The 18899-nt window shown below is 36.1% G+C and overlaps 1 protein-coding gene across 6 annotated transcripts in view; it reads right to left on the bottom strand.

Moving 5' to 3' along the window:
• INTS6 (integrator complex subunit 6) overlaps positions 1-18899 on the bottom strand; it is a 159520-nt gene that overhangs the window by 44533 nt on the left and 96088 nt on the right. For all 6 annotated transcript variants that reach the window (XM_079902809.1, XM_079902810.1, XM_079902808.1 and 3 more), the window contains one exon: positions 11-194. In XM_079902809.1, coding sequence (XP_079758935.1) covers positions 11-194 — 184 coding nt within the window. The remainder of the gene's footprint in view (positions 1-10; positions 195-18899) is intronic.

Here is an 18899-nt window from a genome sequence, read left to right as displayed (position 1 = left end):
AAGAACTTACCGCCTGTCACTTCACACATTGGTGTGATTGCAGAGTCATCTAAAGGCACACCTGTCAACTGCTCTGATTCTACTGACATCGTGCCAGGCAACCGCAACACTAATGCAAAGAGTCTCTGATCCCAACGAAAAGGTTCCTTGGTCAATTCGCTTCCAGGCAAAGGAGAATTAAGAGGTAAATGGAGCTGAAAGTAAGGGGAAATAAAAAAACAATAAGATTTCCAACACTATTTCTCCCAAAAAGGCTACATTAATGACACATATTAAAACTACATCATGAGTCATGAGTCTCCTATCATTTAAAAAAACCAAGCTTTCTGTAATGCTTTTCAGATTTCAACATAACTCACCACCAGGTGCTGGACTGCTTCTAAATAAATCATTTCATTTAATCATTCATTAAATCAACCCTATGATAAATATCTTAGGGTTCCTATTTTCTAGATTAAAAAAAAAATGGGCCTCAGAGACAATAAATGATTTGGCCTCCCAGGTCCAAGTCACTATTTTTTCTTTTTCTTTTTTTTTTTAAATTAATTAATTTATGTATTTATTTATTTATTTTTGGCTGCTTTGGGTCTTCATTGCTGTGCGCGGGCTTTCTCTAGTTGTGTCAAGTGGAGGCTACTCTTTGTTGCGGTGCACCGTCTTCTCATTGCAGTGGCTTCTCCTGTTGTGGAGCACAGGCTCTAGAAGCGCAGGCTTCAGTAGTTGTGGCTCACAGGCTCTAGAGTGCAGGCTTAGTAGTTGTGACGTACGGGCTTAGTTGCTCCGCGGCATGTGGGACCTTCCCAAACCAGGGATCGAACCCGTGTCCCCTGCACTGGCAGGCGGATTCTCAACCACTGTCCCACCAGGGAAGTCCTGCAAGTCAGTATTTTTTTCTACCACACCACAGTAGCCTCAAACACCTCCACAGTTAATGATTTAAATATGCTTCATTTCATACGAAACATATCTTCCCAAAGCATTTGCTTAAAAGTAAATTTTATCACTCTAGTTACATGTTAAATATATTAAAGGTAATGATTCTTACTACTTCTGAGTAAAGGTAGAGGGTTTGGGGGTTTCTTCCATGTGTTTTTTAATCTATGCCTCTCCCCATGCCTCTAGGACCTGCTCAATCAGAATCCAAGATTCTTAAGAATTTTTAAACACTTTAAAGTGATTCTAATGGGTACCTCTGAACCAACAGTCACAAGGTACCAACAGATCCACACATCAGTCTTAGCGTAAGTAAATGGGGACAACCAGACAATATGGGCCTCATGATGTGAAGTACATAACATTGAAAAAAGGAAGGAAAGAAAAAGGGAAGGAAAGGTTGAATCTGAATCTAACCAAGCCTTCAGTTCTAACCACCAGTTTACAGGGACAACTGACGATACAGGATCAAGTTATCCACCACCATAGGGAGCAATCAGTCAAATCCAGAATGTTACAGGACAGATGACCTGGTTTCTCCAATGAATCAATGGCACGAAAAAGCAAAGAGTGGGAGTGGGGAGGGCTGGTGGAACTGTTAGAGAATATGAGACAAAACAATCAAGAGCAAAGATTTATAAGACAATCAGGAAAATTTGAAATACATGTTACTGGTATTACTAATAATATTTAAGTGTGATGGTATAGTGCTTAGGAAAACAAAAGTCTTTATCACTTATAACACTTTTTAAAAAAGAAATGAAACCCAGGATCAGCATACTCAGGGACTGATTTATACAAATACTGGAGTTTTCTTTAAAATACAGAACACATTTCAAAATTATCACTCTGCTGTATACCTGAAACTAACACAACACTGTAAATCAACTATACTCCAATAAAAATTTTTCTTAATAAAATAAAATGATCACTTTCAAATTAATTGCCAGAGTTTATACTACTTTTGTCAAAAACAAGACATAATTGTATTGCTTACAGCCTTTCTATTTCTCACCTTGAATATTTCTGAACTTGATAAATTAGGGATTGAAGTCATTCTACACTGACTTAAGAACTCAAGTTTCTTCAATGACTTACATCAAACCATTAAAAAAAAAATCAGATTCAATTCTAAGAAGAGAATTCCTAGCAAAGCTCTGCTAAAGTGGCACCTCTCTCCAAAAGACTCATGTCAAGAGAATCTGCTGCAAGATTCTTACATCAGGACCAGACAAGATTTCGTGCCCATGGCCAAGAGTCAAGAGCTTTTCTCCTGGCACTGATCCTACTTTTAAGGCAGAAGTCAGAGGCAATAATAAGGAAGGACTCTTAAATTAAGAAATCTGGGCCAGGGTGTTCCCTGAGGAAGGTTTTCTAACCTCAAAGGTTCTGTGACACTTGCAAAACAGCTTGGGAACTCCAAGACCTTGCTGCTATCACCACACCCTGCCAGAAGATAAATATTGAATCACCAATGGCACTGGAGGAAGATTTCAACTGTTAATGCAGTAGCTCTGGAAAGTAATGGATACGGGGACCTGTCTCAAGAATCCAGTGGATAACAGCACTGCAGAGGCCTCATGTATAAATAAGTAGTGGATAGGACAACAACAGACCCCAAATCACGTACACATACACACACAACTTATCAAGCAATGCTCACACACACACACACACCCCCCAATCAGATAGTGATGAGCATTATCTTTTTATTGGCTGCACAATGCTAGATCTAGAATGTACTTCAAGTAAAACAAAAAGCCAAGGGTCACAAGCATATTTTACACAGAGCAATATCAATTTTATAAACTTGTCAAATTTTTATTCATTTTTCTATTTCTTATTATTTACGCCTTCCATATCACTACCACCCTCCCTCATCACCAAAGAGGCAGGGAAAAACTCCTCTATAGCTGAAATGTGCTAGTAAAATAGGAAGGAGTAAGGGCAAGCAAACAGGGACAGGAAAAAGATAAAAAACCTTAGTGAAAAAATATTCTCAGGAGGGTTGGATTACTCCAAACCTAAAGTCTACAATTGAAATTCTAGCAATGTCTTATAATCACCAAGGGAGGTCTTTCTGGATATGTGGACTTTGAAAATCAAGGCAAATAGCACATAAATCAAGTAGAAAAACATAAAATTAACCACTAGAAAAATGTGCAATAAATATGAATAGATAATTCCCAAAGTTAAAAATGGGCAAAAAAAAAAATAATGCCCGAGGAAACTCATATAGCCTATAAATATGTAGAAAGATGCTCAAATACACTAATCATCAGATAATACAAATTAAAGGCAAGATGCAAAATGCTACATAGAGCAGAGCATCTATATGCACTATTAAACAATTACTTAGTGTAGTTTTATATGTGTATAACATACACATATAGGAAAAGTAAAAAAACATGAACTGGAAGGATACACACCAAATTCATGATAATTGTTGCTGCTTGGATGGGGAAGCGGGAGGGAAATAACACTGAGTAAGGGAAGAAAAGGCACTTAACTATCTGCAATGTTCTCTTCCATTCACTAAATTTTTAAAAATCCTCAACAAAAAAAAAATCAAAATGAGTAAATATGGCAGAAATTTTTGTATCACTTACTCTCATCCAGAATATTAGAATATATTAATATGCAAAAACACAGTAAACTATCCATTCAAGCAGTTATCTATATCTCTTTTATAACAGTGTTGTCATTTTATAACAAAATTAAACACAAGAAAACTTCATACACGTCTCAACTCAATAAAAGGTAGATTAGATATAATCACTAGCCCCAAAGCTCAGACATTTATAAGGACATTAACACAGAGTTCTGCTTATACTTAACTGGCTATTAAAATATACCGTAAGACAGTAGAATATTTCTTGAAAATTATGTTTGCTTTCTCTCATCGTTTTTTATGCCCCTACAATATTAGGCATTTAGGATTTGGAGGACTTAAAGATGCATGATAAAATATGGTCCCACTAACTCCCAAGATTTCTGAGGACAGGGATCATGTTCCTAAAGGAACTGGTTTTAGAGATGTGTTTAAGGAGAAGCTGACAAACAGAAAGAAGAAGATAGAAAATCACAGTACTGGCTATCAAAATATTTATTAGGATTTTTATTTCTGAACACTTGACAGGAAAATAGTTTTATAAAAGCCGTTTTCTGAGACTTAATTACAGGAAACTTTAGTAAGAGAGTACTCAAATTTATATGTCTGATGAGGCAAAAAAAACTGTCATTAGCAACAACAATTATACAGTAGTAACTATTATTTGGCAGACACTGTTCTAAACCATACGTGTGTGTGTGTGTGTGTGTGTGTGTGTGTATACACACACACACACTCATTTAATCTACAAAATAAACAAACGTGGCAGGCACTACACATTCCTATTTACAAATGATAAAAACTGAGGCACAGAGAGCCTTGCCAGAAGGTACACAGTAAATGATGAGGAGACAGAATATAAACCCAGGTAGACCGGTCCCTGATGCTGTGCTCTTAAACACTGCATTGTACTGCCTGTTATTGAAATCATAATCTGCATTTAAAAAGATCAAGTGTTGAGATATTAATGTAAAAAATAAACTAATTCTATTAAGTGGAAAAAGAAAATTTTAATTATAAAAATAACTACTTTTAGAAAAAAATTTTAATCATCCATTTCTGAATCAATCTGGTGATTTTGAACCACTAATTACTAAATGTTATGAACATTTTAGATTGTTTGTTTTTATAAAGCACAGTCCTATGCTTTTCCCCCAGTTACTCTTTGATGAAAAGAGGCACTTTCTCCCTCTTGCTATTCACTTCCAGTTCTCAAGTACATGGGTAATAACAACAATAAAAATAAACAATAACTGCTAGCATAATGAGCACTCACTATGTATGTGTCAAGCAACATTCTGGGAGCTTTTCATATTTATAACATGTTTATAACAAACCAATGGGGTAGGTACTATTATTATCCACATTTTACAGACAAGTTGCAATGTAAGACTGTGTGTCAAGAGAGAATACAGACTCAAATAACCCCTGCTGTATAATCAAGTTTAGAGCATCAAAGAAGGACTGAAAATTTTAAGAACTGGATGAATCATGTGTAATTCAATAATACAGTAACTCTCCCATAACCTTGACATTATTGGTCTTTATTAGGGTCTTCATAAGATTATACTTTGCAAAGCTTCGGACTAATGGACTAATAAACACAGAAAACTTTATACTAACCAAGTTTTATTTTTACTTGAGTACAATTGAGGTTTTCTATATTATTATTTTAAATGGTTAATTTTATTGATCTCACCATTCCAGATTTCTTATATAATTACCTTGGTAGCTGACAGAAAAGGAAATATAACTTTAATTTAAATTGAGGAAGACTGTCCTACTTTTCCTTCTTTCCTTTGGATAACTATCTTACTGCCCTTTCTCATCTCAATTTCTTATAAAAAAAAGAAGACAATATTTCTCCATAGGTATGAAAAACAAAGGGCAGATTAGGAAGGTGATTATCTATCATTAGGCATACTCAAAATTTATTTATTTATAATAGTGTGACTTCCCCTTAATTTGTTTCATATTTGTTTATGGTTCAGACCCTAATTATTTGTGATTTTGCTAAGGCTGGACTAAAGATCAACTTAAATTTTATTCAGTTATTCTGTGAGTGCCTACCACAAGCATGGCATTATTTCAGGATTTAATAAGGACTCTACCAAGCCAAATAAGTAAGATTTGGATAACGTTTTAGCTAGCTCACTTTAAGATAACCAATTATAAAACTTCAGATAATCAGGATTCTCATAAGTTATTACTTGTTTTTTACATTTGCAGAATGTAAAAATTAAATAAATAAAAGTCAGCAAACACTGAAAGAAGATAAAAGAAATTTCTTTTAAAAACATTTTTAATTCAGGACCCGAACGGATTTCTCCTGGCACACAACCTAACTCACTCCTGGATGATGATCACATCATGAGAGTCAGGTGACTGATCTGTACCAACTCTTAGGAGGTTTCCGCTTGCAGCTGGATATTCTGCCAACTGGTTCTATTACTGAAGTAACTCATTATAAGTCCTTTAATAATTGTACTTCCTACCTTAAGTTTTAATGACCTACTTCCCTGACTGCCTATCCCTCTCCAGTTTGAGAGAAGGCAGGGAGAGGGATCTGATTCTTTTCTGTGTCCCCCCCATAGTATTTGTCCCGTTCCCACAGCCTAAGGAAAGGACTAGAGTAGTACAGTACGAGGAGCAGAATGAGGGCTGCAGAACACAAGCACCAGTCAGTGTCCTGCCAACAACATTTGTGCTCCCCCCAGCCCAAACCATACACAGATATGGATGCAAACACACAAACACAGATTCCACTGTCATACTGTGGTGGGTCGCAGAACCAGCTAGTCCTATCTGCAAGAGCTGAAGTATTATCCTTCCCCGATATATGAAACCAGCTGATCTCTATGTCCCTTGTATGTACCCACACATAGAGGATATAAAGACACGAGCTGCAAAAATTTGCCTGACACCTACAGCAGGGGGTAGAGAAACAACCATTCCATATGGTGAAGCCATTAACAACTCCTGAATCGAGCTCAATGTACAATATTCACAATGAGAATTTACATATGGACATACTTCTACTGAGGCCACACAGAATACAACCTCATAAATTCTAGCCTTAGAATTTAGAGATACAAAGAGTGTGGTCATATATTCTTTCTTGCAAAAATGTTTTACCTCACACACCAAACCAAAACTTGTCTTTATAGTTTAATGCACTGGCCTAGTATCAATGAACTTGGCACAGTATCAAAAAAGTAATTAGGTCATTATTAATACAAAATTTTTAATTGTTATCATGTGGGGCATTTTTCTTAAATATTAAGAATGGGGATCACAAATCGAGCTATAACTCAGGAATTATTTAATGAAAGGCAACACAGCAGACACTGTAATCTCCTACCTTCAAGAACATGTAACTAATTATGTTATGATATGTACAATAGTAAAAGTATGCATGAGGTACAGAGGAATAATTGATTATTTGGGGGATGGACCAGCGAAGGCTCTCCGAGGAAGTAGCATTTGAGTTAGTTTGAAGAATGAAAAGTTTACTGAGAATCTACAACCTTTTGCAGATTGCAGGGCATGCAGAGTGAAGATCATGATCAAAAAGATAGAAGGCAAGAAATAACAAATACTGGGATAAAAAATTAAATTAAAATTCAGAACTACTGGAGATCAACATACAAAGGAGAGAAACTGAAGATTTTAAGAAAGCCTTTAAGAATGGGTAAGATTTTCATATATATATATATATATATATATATATATATATATATATATATAAAAGATAACGTATAAGGACCTACTGTATAGCACAGGGAACTCTTCTCAACACTCTGTAATGACCTATATGGGAAAAGAATCTAAAAGAGTGGATATATGTGTATGTATAACTGATTCACTTTGCTGTACAGCAGAAACTAACACAACACTGTAAATCAACTATACTCCAATAAAAATTAAAAAAAAAAAGAACGGGTAAGATTTTAATATGGTGGAGATAGAGGAATAATATTTAGCGGAAAGGAGCATGTGAGGAAATAAACAGGAAGCATTCAGGAAATTAGTAGCCTATTTTGGGTCAAGTTTATAGAAAATATAGGGGAATGATAAGGAATTTTTCTTCATCTGCTCATCATTTCCTAGTCTTTCCAACTCTACTAAAACAACTCCCACTAAGTCATCAAAGATCTTTTTTTGGCCACGGTGGTAGATGACAGTGTGGTCAAAGTGTTCCAGGCTTGAGTCTTAACAGAACTCGAAGCTTCACTGCCAGCCCGTTGGGAGCCAGTCGCCAGGTAAAGAAGCTTGAACTAGACCACTGCCCGATAAGAGATCTTACAGAGAGACAGAAGTCACAGGGACAAGAAGCAAGGTGCCCAGGCAACAGTGGGCACCAAAGCCCCAGACATGTAAATAAGGCCATCTTGGGTGTTCCAGCCCCAGCTAAGCCCCCAGATGAATGAAGCCAACTCACAGAATCTTGAGAAATAATAAACTGTTGTTGTTTTAAGCCACTAAGATTTAGGATGATTTGTTACACAGAAATAGATAACCAAAGGAGTCATTAAACCTAGTGAAGATTTTTCAGATTTAGCTTCCCAGCAGCATTCAAAACTATTTACCACTCTTTAGAAAGATACTCTTCCTTTGGCTTTCACCTTAAAATATTCTCATGGCTTCCCTCTGCTTCTTCGGCTGCTCCTCTGTCTTCCACCCCGATCCTCCCCTCAATCTCTAATACCTAGCCATTACATGCTGCTGACGCTCAAGGCTCAGTATTAAGCCTTGGCCAGTTTATACTCTAAACCCTCAATCCACCTACTCACAGTTTCAATTACTACCTATACTCAGATAATATCTTACAATTGGTTATGTCCAGCCTAGATCTTTCTTTTGAGCACCAAAATATTCTTCTGCCTACTTGCCATTCCCTCTTGGATGGCTCAAAGGTACTTCAAACTCAGTTTGCTCAAAACTGAACTCATGATTTTCCTCCACCCCAGATGGTACTCTCTCAAGATTCCCTAGCTCAATGAATGGCACCGCAATCTATCCAGTTTTGCAAGAAGCCATCTCCCTCTTCCTTATACCCCCAAATGAAATATATGTCAGCAAATTTGGTTGACTTAACTTTCTAAATATCTCTTGAAACTGCTGCTTCTTTCTATCCCTTTTACTATCACCAACCTCCATGACCAAGCTATTGTCAGAACTAATGCAACAATGCCTAACTGGTCTTCCAACATCCACTTGTCTTTCACTCCTCCACCCCCTACCTCTAAATAAAACCCTTGGATGACTTCCTATTGCATTCATATTAATAACATTAATTGGCATGGCCTCAAAACCCCTTGTGTGGTCAATCCCAACCTTCTTTTCCATTTTATACAATGATCTCTCTTTTTTTATACTCCAAGTCACATTAGCCGCCTTCTAGTCCCTCAGTCTCAAAACATACTCCTTTTGGGAGAAGAGCCTTTGTACAGTGCCTCTACCTGGTATGATCATCCTTCCCACTTTTTGGATAGTAAATCCTCCTCACCTCTTCAAATCTTAGCTTTCAATGACCTTCTTGACTAGATCCAGAGTGCCCTTATTAAAAGCTCTCACAATACATACTCCTCCCTTTTGTAGGATACATGATCATTGCAGTTTTACTTTTAACACATGATACTTTTATTAATGTCTCTCTCCTCAATTAGACCCAAGGGGATTGAGCTCCTGATTGTTTTATCATTTGATCCTCAGAGCACAGCAGTGTCTAGTTCATAGAAGAAACCCAATAAATATGGCTGAATGAATAAAACAGATGGATGGATAAATAAGGTAACTGGCTTAACTGTGAAAGGTCCAGAGGAATCTAGTGGACAATGGAAAACAATGAAACATTTTGAACAATAGAATAATACACTCAAGTGGTGTGCTTTAGCATAATTATTGCCATGGAAGACAGATTTGAAGGAAACCAAGACAAGTTAAGGAGCTAATTAATAGTTTAAGAAAAACATCAAGGTGAATGATGGCAAAAGGAATAGGAATGAAAGCAAGAAACAAATTAATGAAAACAAAAAGCAAGGGACTAGTATCAAAGACAATTATACAGGAAAAAATATAGATTATGATATGCCCCCTAAGGCTCTGATGCCTTCTCTACCTCTACTATTGCAGTTATGATTTAACATGTTCAAATGATAACAAGTTACTGTAATACATGAAGCATGACTTTTAAAAAAATGCAAAACTAAGTTCCAAAAGGACACACACACACACTCTCAAAAAGAGCACTTTTCTCAAACGATGCACAATAATGTTACCAACTCTAACGTATAACTACACATAATTGTTAAATAATATCCCAAATTATTCAGAATCTAACATAAAACATTTAAACTGAAATAAATTATAAAGTATTAGTCAGAAGGTTAACTTAAAGCACATTGGTAAAGAAACAAAAAATAGAGTAAAAACCTTGTGAATCATTTTGAGACTCATTATTTCCCAGGTAACCGAGAGCAATTAATGTTTCAAGCATAAAAACTTATCAACAAACTTTCTTCAGTATGTTATATATGTCCCTATCGTCTGGAAATACATTGTACCCCCTAAAAAATAACAATAAACTTTTCTTGATAATTCAAAGAAGCAGGGAGAAAAAAAAGCTTAAAGACCTCTTGTTCATACCAAATATTGCCCCAAATCACATGGCAAGTTAGCAGGCTGACAAGTCTTCATTAACTGAACTCTGTGCCGGGGTTTTAATTAGATACTCTGCTTGAATCATCGTAGTTAATCCTCCACCACACCTGGTTACCTATAACTTAGATTCTAAGATATATCAGCAATTTAATGTATATTTCCTTGCTTCCCCAAAATTTAACATTAAGTGTACATGAAACTTTTTCCAACAATAGCGCATAATTATCCATAAAGTTGCATATCCCCTCCTTCTTCCATCTCATGAGTTTCATGGTGTTTGAGTATCAAACAGAGTTTAGTCTAAGTCTTCTCCACACTGGGTCTAGAGGTTCTTCTGAATCCCTTTTGGCCATGATAAGTTAAACAGAACATCAGAGTCATATGTTATAGCCTGTGCTTATGATCTTGACCTCTTTATAGCACCGTTAGTTTGAAGAGTGTCACTTCAAGGTATATCAAAGGCTACTAGAATTTCATTTGCAGTTCCTATTTGATTAACCTTAGAATATTTTTGTATTCTCTTTATTTCAATGATAAATTACTAGATGATATAATGCTTCTCTTTAAAAGGTTGGCTTTGAACAGATATTGGATTCTTCAGTAATAGTTCTTCACAACTGGTAAAAGAGTCATAATACCATCTCATAGCTTTGAAAGTTTTACCTCTCTTCTCAGAAACTGGGCAATTTCAACTCTCTTTATATTGCACTGCCTGTTGTACCTTAGGTGATCTAATGTATGTATCATATTTTTTGTTTGTTTCAATGTTTATTCACTGTAAAGTAATAATTTCCTTAGGGATACAAATTTATGTTAAACTTCTGAGACTTCTGGATAAAAATACGTAACAATCAGATGTAATATGTGAACCATGTTTGCATTCTGATTCAAACAAAACAATCGTCAACATTTGTGAGACAAGTAGAGAAACTGGGATATAGAATGGATGTTAGATTATTTATTAAACACCTTAAATTTTTTGTTAAGCTATAAAAAGAAATTAATTTAATTTAGAGTAATTATATTTTAAACTTAAATTTAATAAGATTTTTTAAAATAAATTATTGTTAAGCCATATTGAACACTGCAGGGGTGTGTGTGTGCATGTGTGTGTGCATGCGATGTCTGGAATTTGCTTTAAAATATTCCCCCTAAAATGTATATTGTATATATAAATGTTTATATAAATGTATAAATGTGTATGGGGTAGGGGCAGAACAGATTAAATGAGACCAGCAAAATGTGGCTAATTACTGAAGCTAGGTAAGGGTTCTTGAGGTTAATTATTTTATTTTCCCTACTTTTGTATATGTTTAAAAGTTCCACAATAAAAATTTCTTTGATTGGACATATGTGAATAACCAACACAACAATTAAAAATGCAAGCAATTAAAAGCCTCTGAGGAAAGGAAATGAGAATGGGAGGTCTTGCTTTTACTACTAGCCCTCGTCGTGCTTTTACTACATTAGCCAAATGTTCATGTTATTTAAACCGAAACATTTTAACTCTTTTAAACAGAATATAAAAAATTTCCCCTGACACGAGGTGTTAATAAAGCAAATAGTTCAGCCCAAGTGAGAGCGAAATGACCCACACCTGTGCATCAATATACACCGACACAGGCAGTACCAGATGGAAGTCCATACAGTCTAGCTGAAAGCTAACTAACTTCTCCTGATTTCAGAAACTCTGAGAGGGTAAGGGTGGATAATATTTCTTAGAACAAAATAAATACAGAATTATCCTTTGGGGGTGGGAGGAAGGTAAGGAAACCCTGACACAAAGAGACTGATAAATTTGTCTAAGTAACTGCAAATTCTGGAAAAAGCAAGATTTAAATCCACATTCTCCCAGTTTGCTACAGCCTTGTTACATATCTGGATTCTAATCTAATGTTTACACTGTGTTTAGTAGTGTGTCACACTACTAAAATCTGTTTTTATCCTTGACTTATAGTAATTAATTTCAGACTGCTGCTTCCTGAGCTCCTATGTCTACTTACTCACATCACCACTTTTGTGTATGTTTCCTCATCTATCAAAATATATAACAAGAATATATATGTATATAAACAAGGCTGGTTTAACATTAAAAATTAATCAATGTAATTCACTATATTAACAAAATAAAAAATCATATGACAATCTCAACATATGCATAAAAAACTGACAAAATTCCATACTCATATTCATGATATTTTAAAAAACAAAAATCAGCAAACTGGGAACAAAGGAGAACTTCCACAACCTGATAAAAGGAATACAGAAAAAAAACCTACAGTTAAAATCACACTTACATAGTGAAAGGTTTCACTCTCACCTCATTTGCCAAGACTGGGAACAAGGCAAAGATGTCTACTCTCACCACTTCTACCAGTACATTAAGACAAGAAAAACAAACCAAAAAGCAGACAGATACTGGAAAGAAGTAAAACTGTCAACACAGACAACATGATTTTTTTTTTTTTTTGCGGTACGCGGGCCTCTCACTGTTGTGGCCTCTCCCGTTGCGGAGCACAGGCTTCGGACACGCAGGCCCAGTGGCCATGGCTCACGGGCCCAGCCGCTCCGCGGCATGTGGGATCTTCCCGGACCGGGGAATGAACCCGTGTCCCCTGCATCGGCAGGCGGACTCTCAACCACTGCACCACCAGGGAAGCCCGACAACATGATTTTATATGAAAAAAACAATTCCAAGAAATCTGGAAAAAACTGCTAGATAAAAAGTCATTTTAGGAAAGTCACAGAATTCAAGGTCAAAATATAAAAATAAAATATATTTCTATGTACTAGCAACAAATAATAAAAAATTAAACATAAAACAACTGATTTACAAAAGCGTCAAAATGTATGTGTAGGGGCTTCCCTGGTGGCGCAGTGGTTGAGAGTCTGCCTGCCGATGCAGGGGGACACGGGTTCATGCCCCAGTCCGGGAGGATCCCACATACGGCGGAGCGGCTGGGCCCGTGAGCCATGGCCACTGGGCCTGCGTGTCCGAAGCCTGTGCTCCGCAACGGGAGAGGCCACAACAGTGAGAGGCCCGCATACCGCAAAAAAAAAAAAGTATATATGTGTAAAACTTATACAAGGAAAACCACAAACATTGGTGAGAAAAATTAGACTTAAAAAATTTGAGAGATATACCATGCTCATGGATCAGAATAACCAATAATGTAAAATGTGGATGTCCCCCAAATTAACTTAGAGATTCAATGTAATTACAATCAAAAGTGCAGTAGGCTTTCTTGTAAAATTTAATAAGCTGACTTTAAATCTGGATATTTAAATAAATTTAAATATGGAAAATTTTAAATGACTTAAATATGGAAATTCAAAGGCCTAGAACAGACAAAACAAGTTTGAAAAAGAAAATGTTGGAGACAAATTGCCTTCAAGACTTACAAAGCTACAGTAGTAGAGACAGTGTTATACTGGCAAAAGGCAGAAATAGAAATCAATGAAACAGAATAGAAAGTCCAGAAACAGACAATCAAATATGTGGCCAATTGACTTTTAACAAAGATGCCACAGCAGTTCAATGGGTAAAGGATTACCTTTTCAACAAATGGTACTGATACAATTAGTTAACAGTGTGTCCAAAAAATGAACCTCAACACTTTCTTCCCATCATACATAAAATTCCTAAATGAATCATGACCCTAAAAGTAAAAGCTCACACTACAAAACTCCTTAAAGAAAACACAGGAGAAAGTAACATTAAGTTAGGCAAAGATTTCTGAAATAGGACACAGAAAGCACAAACCATAAAAGAAAGAAAGAATCCAAAAAAGAGGGGATACATGTATATGTATAACTGATTCATTTTGCTGTACAGTAGAAACTAACACAACATTGTAAACCAAATATACTCCAACAAAAATTAATTTTAAAAAAAGAAAAAAATTAAAAATATTTGCTCTTTAAAAGACACTGTAAAAATTGAAAAGGCAAGCCATAGACTGGGAGAAAATACTTGGAAAACATGTATCCAATAAAAGACTTGTATCCAGAATATGTAAAAGCTTCTTATAACTCAATGATAACAAGTAAAAAATGGGCAAGAGAATCTGAACACTCACTTCACCAAAGATATACAGGTGACATATAAGCACATGAAAGATGTTCAACATCTTTAGTCATTAAGGAATCCAAACTAAAACCAAAATGAGATACCACTACACACCCACTATACTGTCTAAAATTAAGACTGAAAAAATTCAAGTGTTGGAAGGATGTAGAGCAACTAGAACTCTCATACACTTCCTGGTAGGAATGCAAAACAGTACAGCCACTTTAGTAAACAGTTTGGCAGTTTCACTGAGCCCGCGAGCCACAACTACTGAAGCCTGTGCGCCTAGAGCCGGTGCTCCACAACATAAGAAGCCACTGCAATGAGAAGCCCACGCCTGCAACGAAGAGTAGCCACTGCTCGCTGCAACTAGAGAAAGCCCGTGCACAGCAACGAAGACCCAACACAGCCAAAAATAAATAAATAAGTAAATTTATTTTAAAAAAAGCTTGTCAGTGACCCACCAATTACAATCCTAGGTATATACCCAAGAGAAATGAAAACATATGCCCACAAAAGGATTTTCATGCCAATGTACACAATGACTATTATAACGGTCCCCCCCCCCCAAAAAAAAAAGGGAAAAACCCAACTGTTCTACTTTGGTGAATGGATAAGCAAATTATAGTCATAGTATAGCCACACAGTGGAATACTACTCAACAATAAAAAGGACCAAACTACTGATAGATGCAAAAATGTAGATAAGCCTCAAAAGCATTATGCTAAGTGAAAGAAGACAGACACAAACTACACACTGAATGATTCCATTTATATGAAATTCTAGAAAAGGCAAAACTATACACACGCACTGACGTGCATGCGCACACACACATTGTGACAGAAAGCATGTCAGTGGTTTCCAGGGGACAGTGATAGAAATTAACTGCAAAGGGCATAAGAAAACTTTTTTGGAATGACAGATACATTTTATATCATTATTGTGCTGTTAATAACACCATGTTTACATTTGTCAAAACTCATCAAGTTTTATACTTGAAATTGCTACATTTTATTATATATAGATTGCAGCTAAACAAAGAGGAAATAACAACAAAAGAAATATAAGCAAACACAAATCTGAGAACCATATATTTAGTGGCAAAAAAAAAAGGGAAGAAAGAAAAGGAGAAAAGGCTCTAGAATACATGTGCCATTTAATTTGGAGTCTGGTGCCTTATACTATAACCATGCTGCCTTCTTTCTGAGAACGCTTCTCTAAATATCCAGGTGAGAATATTCATCCTCAATCTTTTCCATGGGACACAAAAGATGTGCATGCGAACACACATGCACACACACTCCCATGGGAGTATTAGACTTAATTCTTGGGAAGATAATCTAACTATATATATACATCCTGCTCTCGCCCACTTAAGGCAACATAACAAAATGAAAGCATCGAGTGGCTTCACTGTAAGGGATATAGTTGAAGTACTTTAAACTCTTAACAATAGATTACTTGGCACACATTTCACAACAGGCTGAGACCCAAACAAATGGAATCACCAGCAGATTCATTTATTAATTCACTCTGAACAAAAATTTACACAGAACTAATGCTGTCAGATAATGGATAAATGATAAAAATCTGTAGAGTATTAAAGTATTATAAGTTATCAATCTTAAAGAAATTAGGTCAATTAGTAGTTCATGAGCTATAGCTGAGCTAGGGACAAGGTAACACTAATGAAATAACTACAGAATGATAATATAGGTACATAATCAAATGCTAAATTTTGTCGTTTTTATAAATGCTGTAAAAATTCATTCAGGGTACGAATATCAACTGAGTGACTACTCTGTGCAGTGACTACTCTGGGGTTACAAAGGTAAGCAAAAGGAAGACAGGATAGTCCTTGCCCTTGTGGGGCAGGAAGGCAGGCTGACATTAATCAAATAAGCACACAGATTACCATGTAATTACACACTAAGCTAAACGCTATAAGGGAAAAAGGTTTTCTTTTTCTCTTTCCTTCTTTCTTCCTTCCTCCCTCTCTCCCTCTCTTTCTCTTTCTTTCTTTCTTTCCTTCCTTCTTTTTCTCTTTCTTTTTCCTTCTTTCTCTTTCTTTCCTCCCTTCCTTCTTCCTCTCTTCCCTTCCTCCCTGCCTTCCTCCCTCCCTCCCTTCCTGTCTTTCTCCTTTCTCCCTCCCTCCCTCCTTTTCTTTTTTTTTAAAGAGCAAAACAGAATCCTATGCTCCTGTCTTAACTAATGCAGATCACTCCTCCCTGGTGAGTCTCTTGCCCTGATATTTTTATAACTAAATCTCTACATCCCATTAACACCCAATCTTTCCTGATAGCACCAGTGTTACTTTAATGGGCAAGTCTTCTCTAACTCCTACAAAAATTAGAAGTCTCTCCTTTTTGCAGTGTGATAGAGAATAATAAAACAGTAAAATTTCTTGAGCACTTATTTTCTCATTTAATCATTACAACAAGCATGAGATACAGTTATTATTATCCCCATTTTAAAGATGAGGAAACTGAAGCTTAGAACAAGAGAGAATTAGGTTACATCTCTAATTAGCTGCAAAGCCAGGAATCAAGCCTGGGTCTTTATAACACAAACACATTCTTTAATTACATTCTTTAAATATCTACCTTAAATTTGAATTGGAAACACTAGTATGAATTCATGACATATTTACTTTCAGAAAAAAAAAAAAAGTATGTATTCCTAACTCTGTCTACTGCAAAGGCATGAAAACAATGACCAACTCAACAGCAAAGATCACCTCTTAACACTCAGGTTATGGTTTTCCACATACCATTTCCAAATACACAGAACCTGACATGATTCCAGGTCTGGGGCAAAAATGTACAAGATAAACTTAGAATAAGCTGTCAAACTAAAAGGTAAGGAAGTTTCCAAAGCTTTTAAAGCATAATTAATTTCTTTACCATCCCTTTCATTTCAGAAACTAAAAACTGCCCTCAGAATCCAATCTCTCTTTCTTCCTTCTCATCAAAACCCCTAAATTTTGGCTGGACACACGGCCGCCCAAGTAGAGATTATACTCTGCCTTGCAGTAAGTGCAGGCAGGTTCTGGGTGATGGACTCTGACTGGAACTGCCACATAGACGTTTTAGGTCATGTTCACATTAGGAAGCTGCCTGCCCTCCACATTCTTCCCACAGGCTGAAATTCAGTTGTAGTACTGAACTAGGATGTGTTATAAAACCAGTGTCAAGCATTCAGGTAAAGCAGACAGATCAACAAAGGAGAAGGAACATGGGGGCCTAGACAATAGCTTGGAGCAGAGCCACCCTACCTCCCAGACCACCAACCAGTTCTGTCTTTGATGGGAGAGAAAAAGAAATTTTCTTTTTAAGCCACTATTACTCTTGTCCCAATTACAGAAACTGAACCAGTATCCTAAATCATATACCTTTCCAGAAGCTTTTCACAATCCTTGAAAGTTGAACTAGATGCTTGTCAATTTGTTTTGCTTTGTTGCAGAAAATACGCATTCGAAGAGGCAATTTTTGTGCATTAAAGGTAGGGAAGCACACATTCTAATCAAACCAATGCTAAATGCCTTTGTGATTTAATAAATAGAACACTGGCACCTCCAGGATCAAGTCCCATTACTCAGATTTGCTTGGATAATGTAGATGGGAAAAAAGCTTCAAATAAAGTTTTAACATTTTCAGTGGAACTGAGTATTTCTTAAACCTACTTCCTCAAATATAATACAGCGTTAGCTCTTACTCATAATGGACAAAAAAAAAAAAATCCATATAACTAGTATCAAGCCCTTACAGATTCATTTCAGTTTCCTCCTTCCCAATACATGCAGGAATAATTCTAAAACTCAAGATTTAGTCCTTCAACGTCCTTTCTCTCCCTAAGATTCTACCCTTCAACAATCATAATCGTCAGTTATTTTTCTGTTTATTTCCAAGAACAGTTTAAAATCCAAGGATACCCAAACTGAAATTATCTGGTGGAGAAAAGATATGTGAAAGAAATCTGCCTATCCTAGAATTTGCTGCTTGGGATTAGAGAACAACAACACACTCTATTATATCACCTTTATATTTCTGCCTAGTATGACAGTTCTATTAAAAAGGATGTACTAAATGTCACTGAATTGTTCACTTTAAAATGATTAATTTTATGTTATGTGTATTTCACCTCAACAAAAAAATATAAAAACATTAGCAAAAGCCAAGCCCTTTACCAACCTAGCCAGAGAGAACAAAGAAAGAATAAAGACAAAGACGGAAGTAGGAGAGAAAAGTTAAATAATGATGATGATGATGATGACTGTAACGAATCAATTCATAAGTCTGACATTCAAAAAGAAAGAATAGAGACATAAGAAGGAAAAGATTGTCAAAGAAATAAGAACATTTCTGAAACTTAAAGGATATGAGTTCCCAAACTGAGAGGGCCTGCCAGGAGCCCAACACAAAGTCTAGTGGCAGTAAGATAAGTTAACAAGTAAAATAATGAACAAAAACTGGGATTACAGTGACAAGAAGAAAGCCCTAAAAGTGCAGAGAAGAAAGTACAACTAAATGCCCAAAAGCTTCACAAGAGGTAGCATTTGACCAGTGTCTCAACAAATACTGAGTAGGTTTTGGGGAGTGAAAGGTGGAAAGAGACAGGAACATT

Source organism: Stenella coeruleoalba (genome assembly GCF_951394435.1).
Source record: "Stenella coeruleoalba genome assembly, chromosome: 18".
NCBI classification, from domain to species: domain Eukaryota; kingdom Metazoa; phylum Chordata; class Mammalia; order Artiodactyla; family Delphinidae; genus Stenella; species Stenella coeruleoalba.
This window is presented reverse-complemented; position numbering and strand designations above follow the sequence as displayed.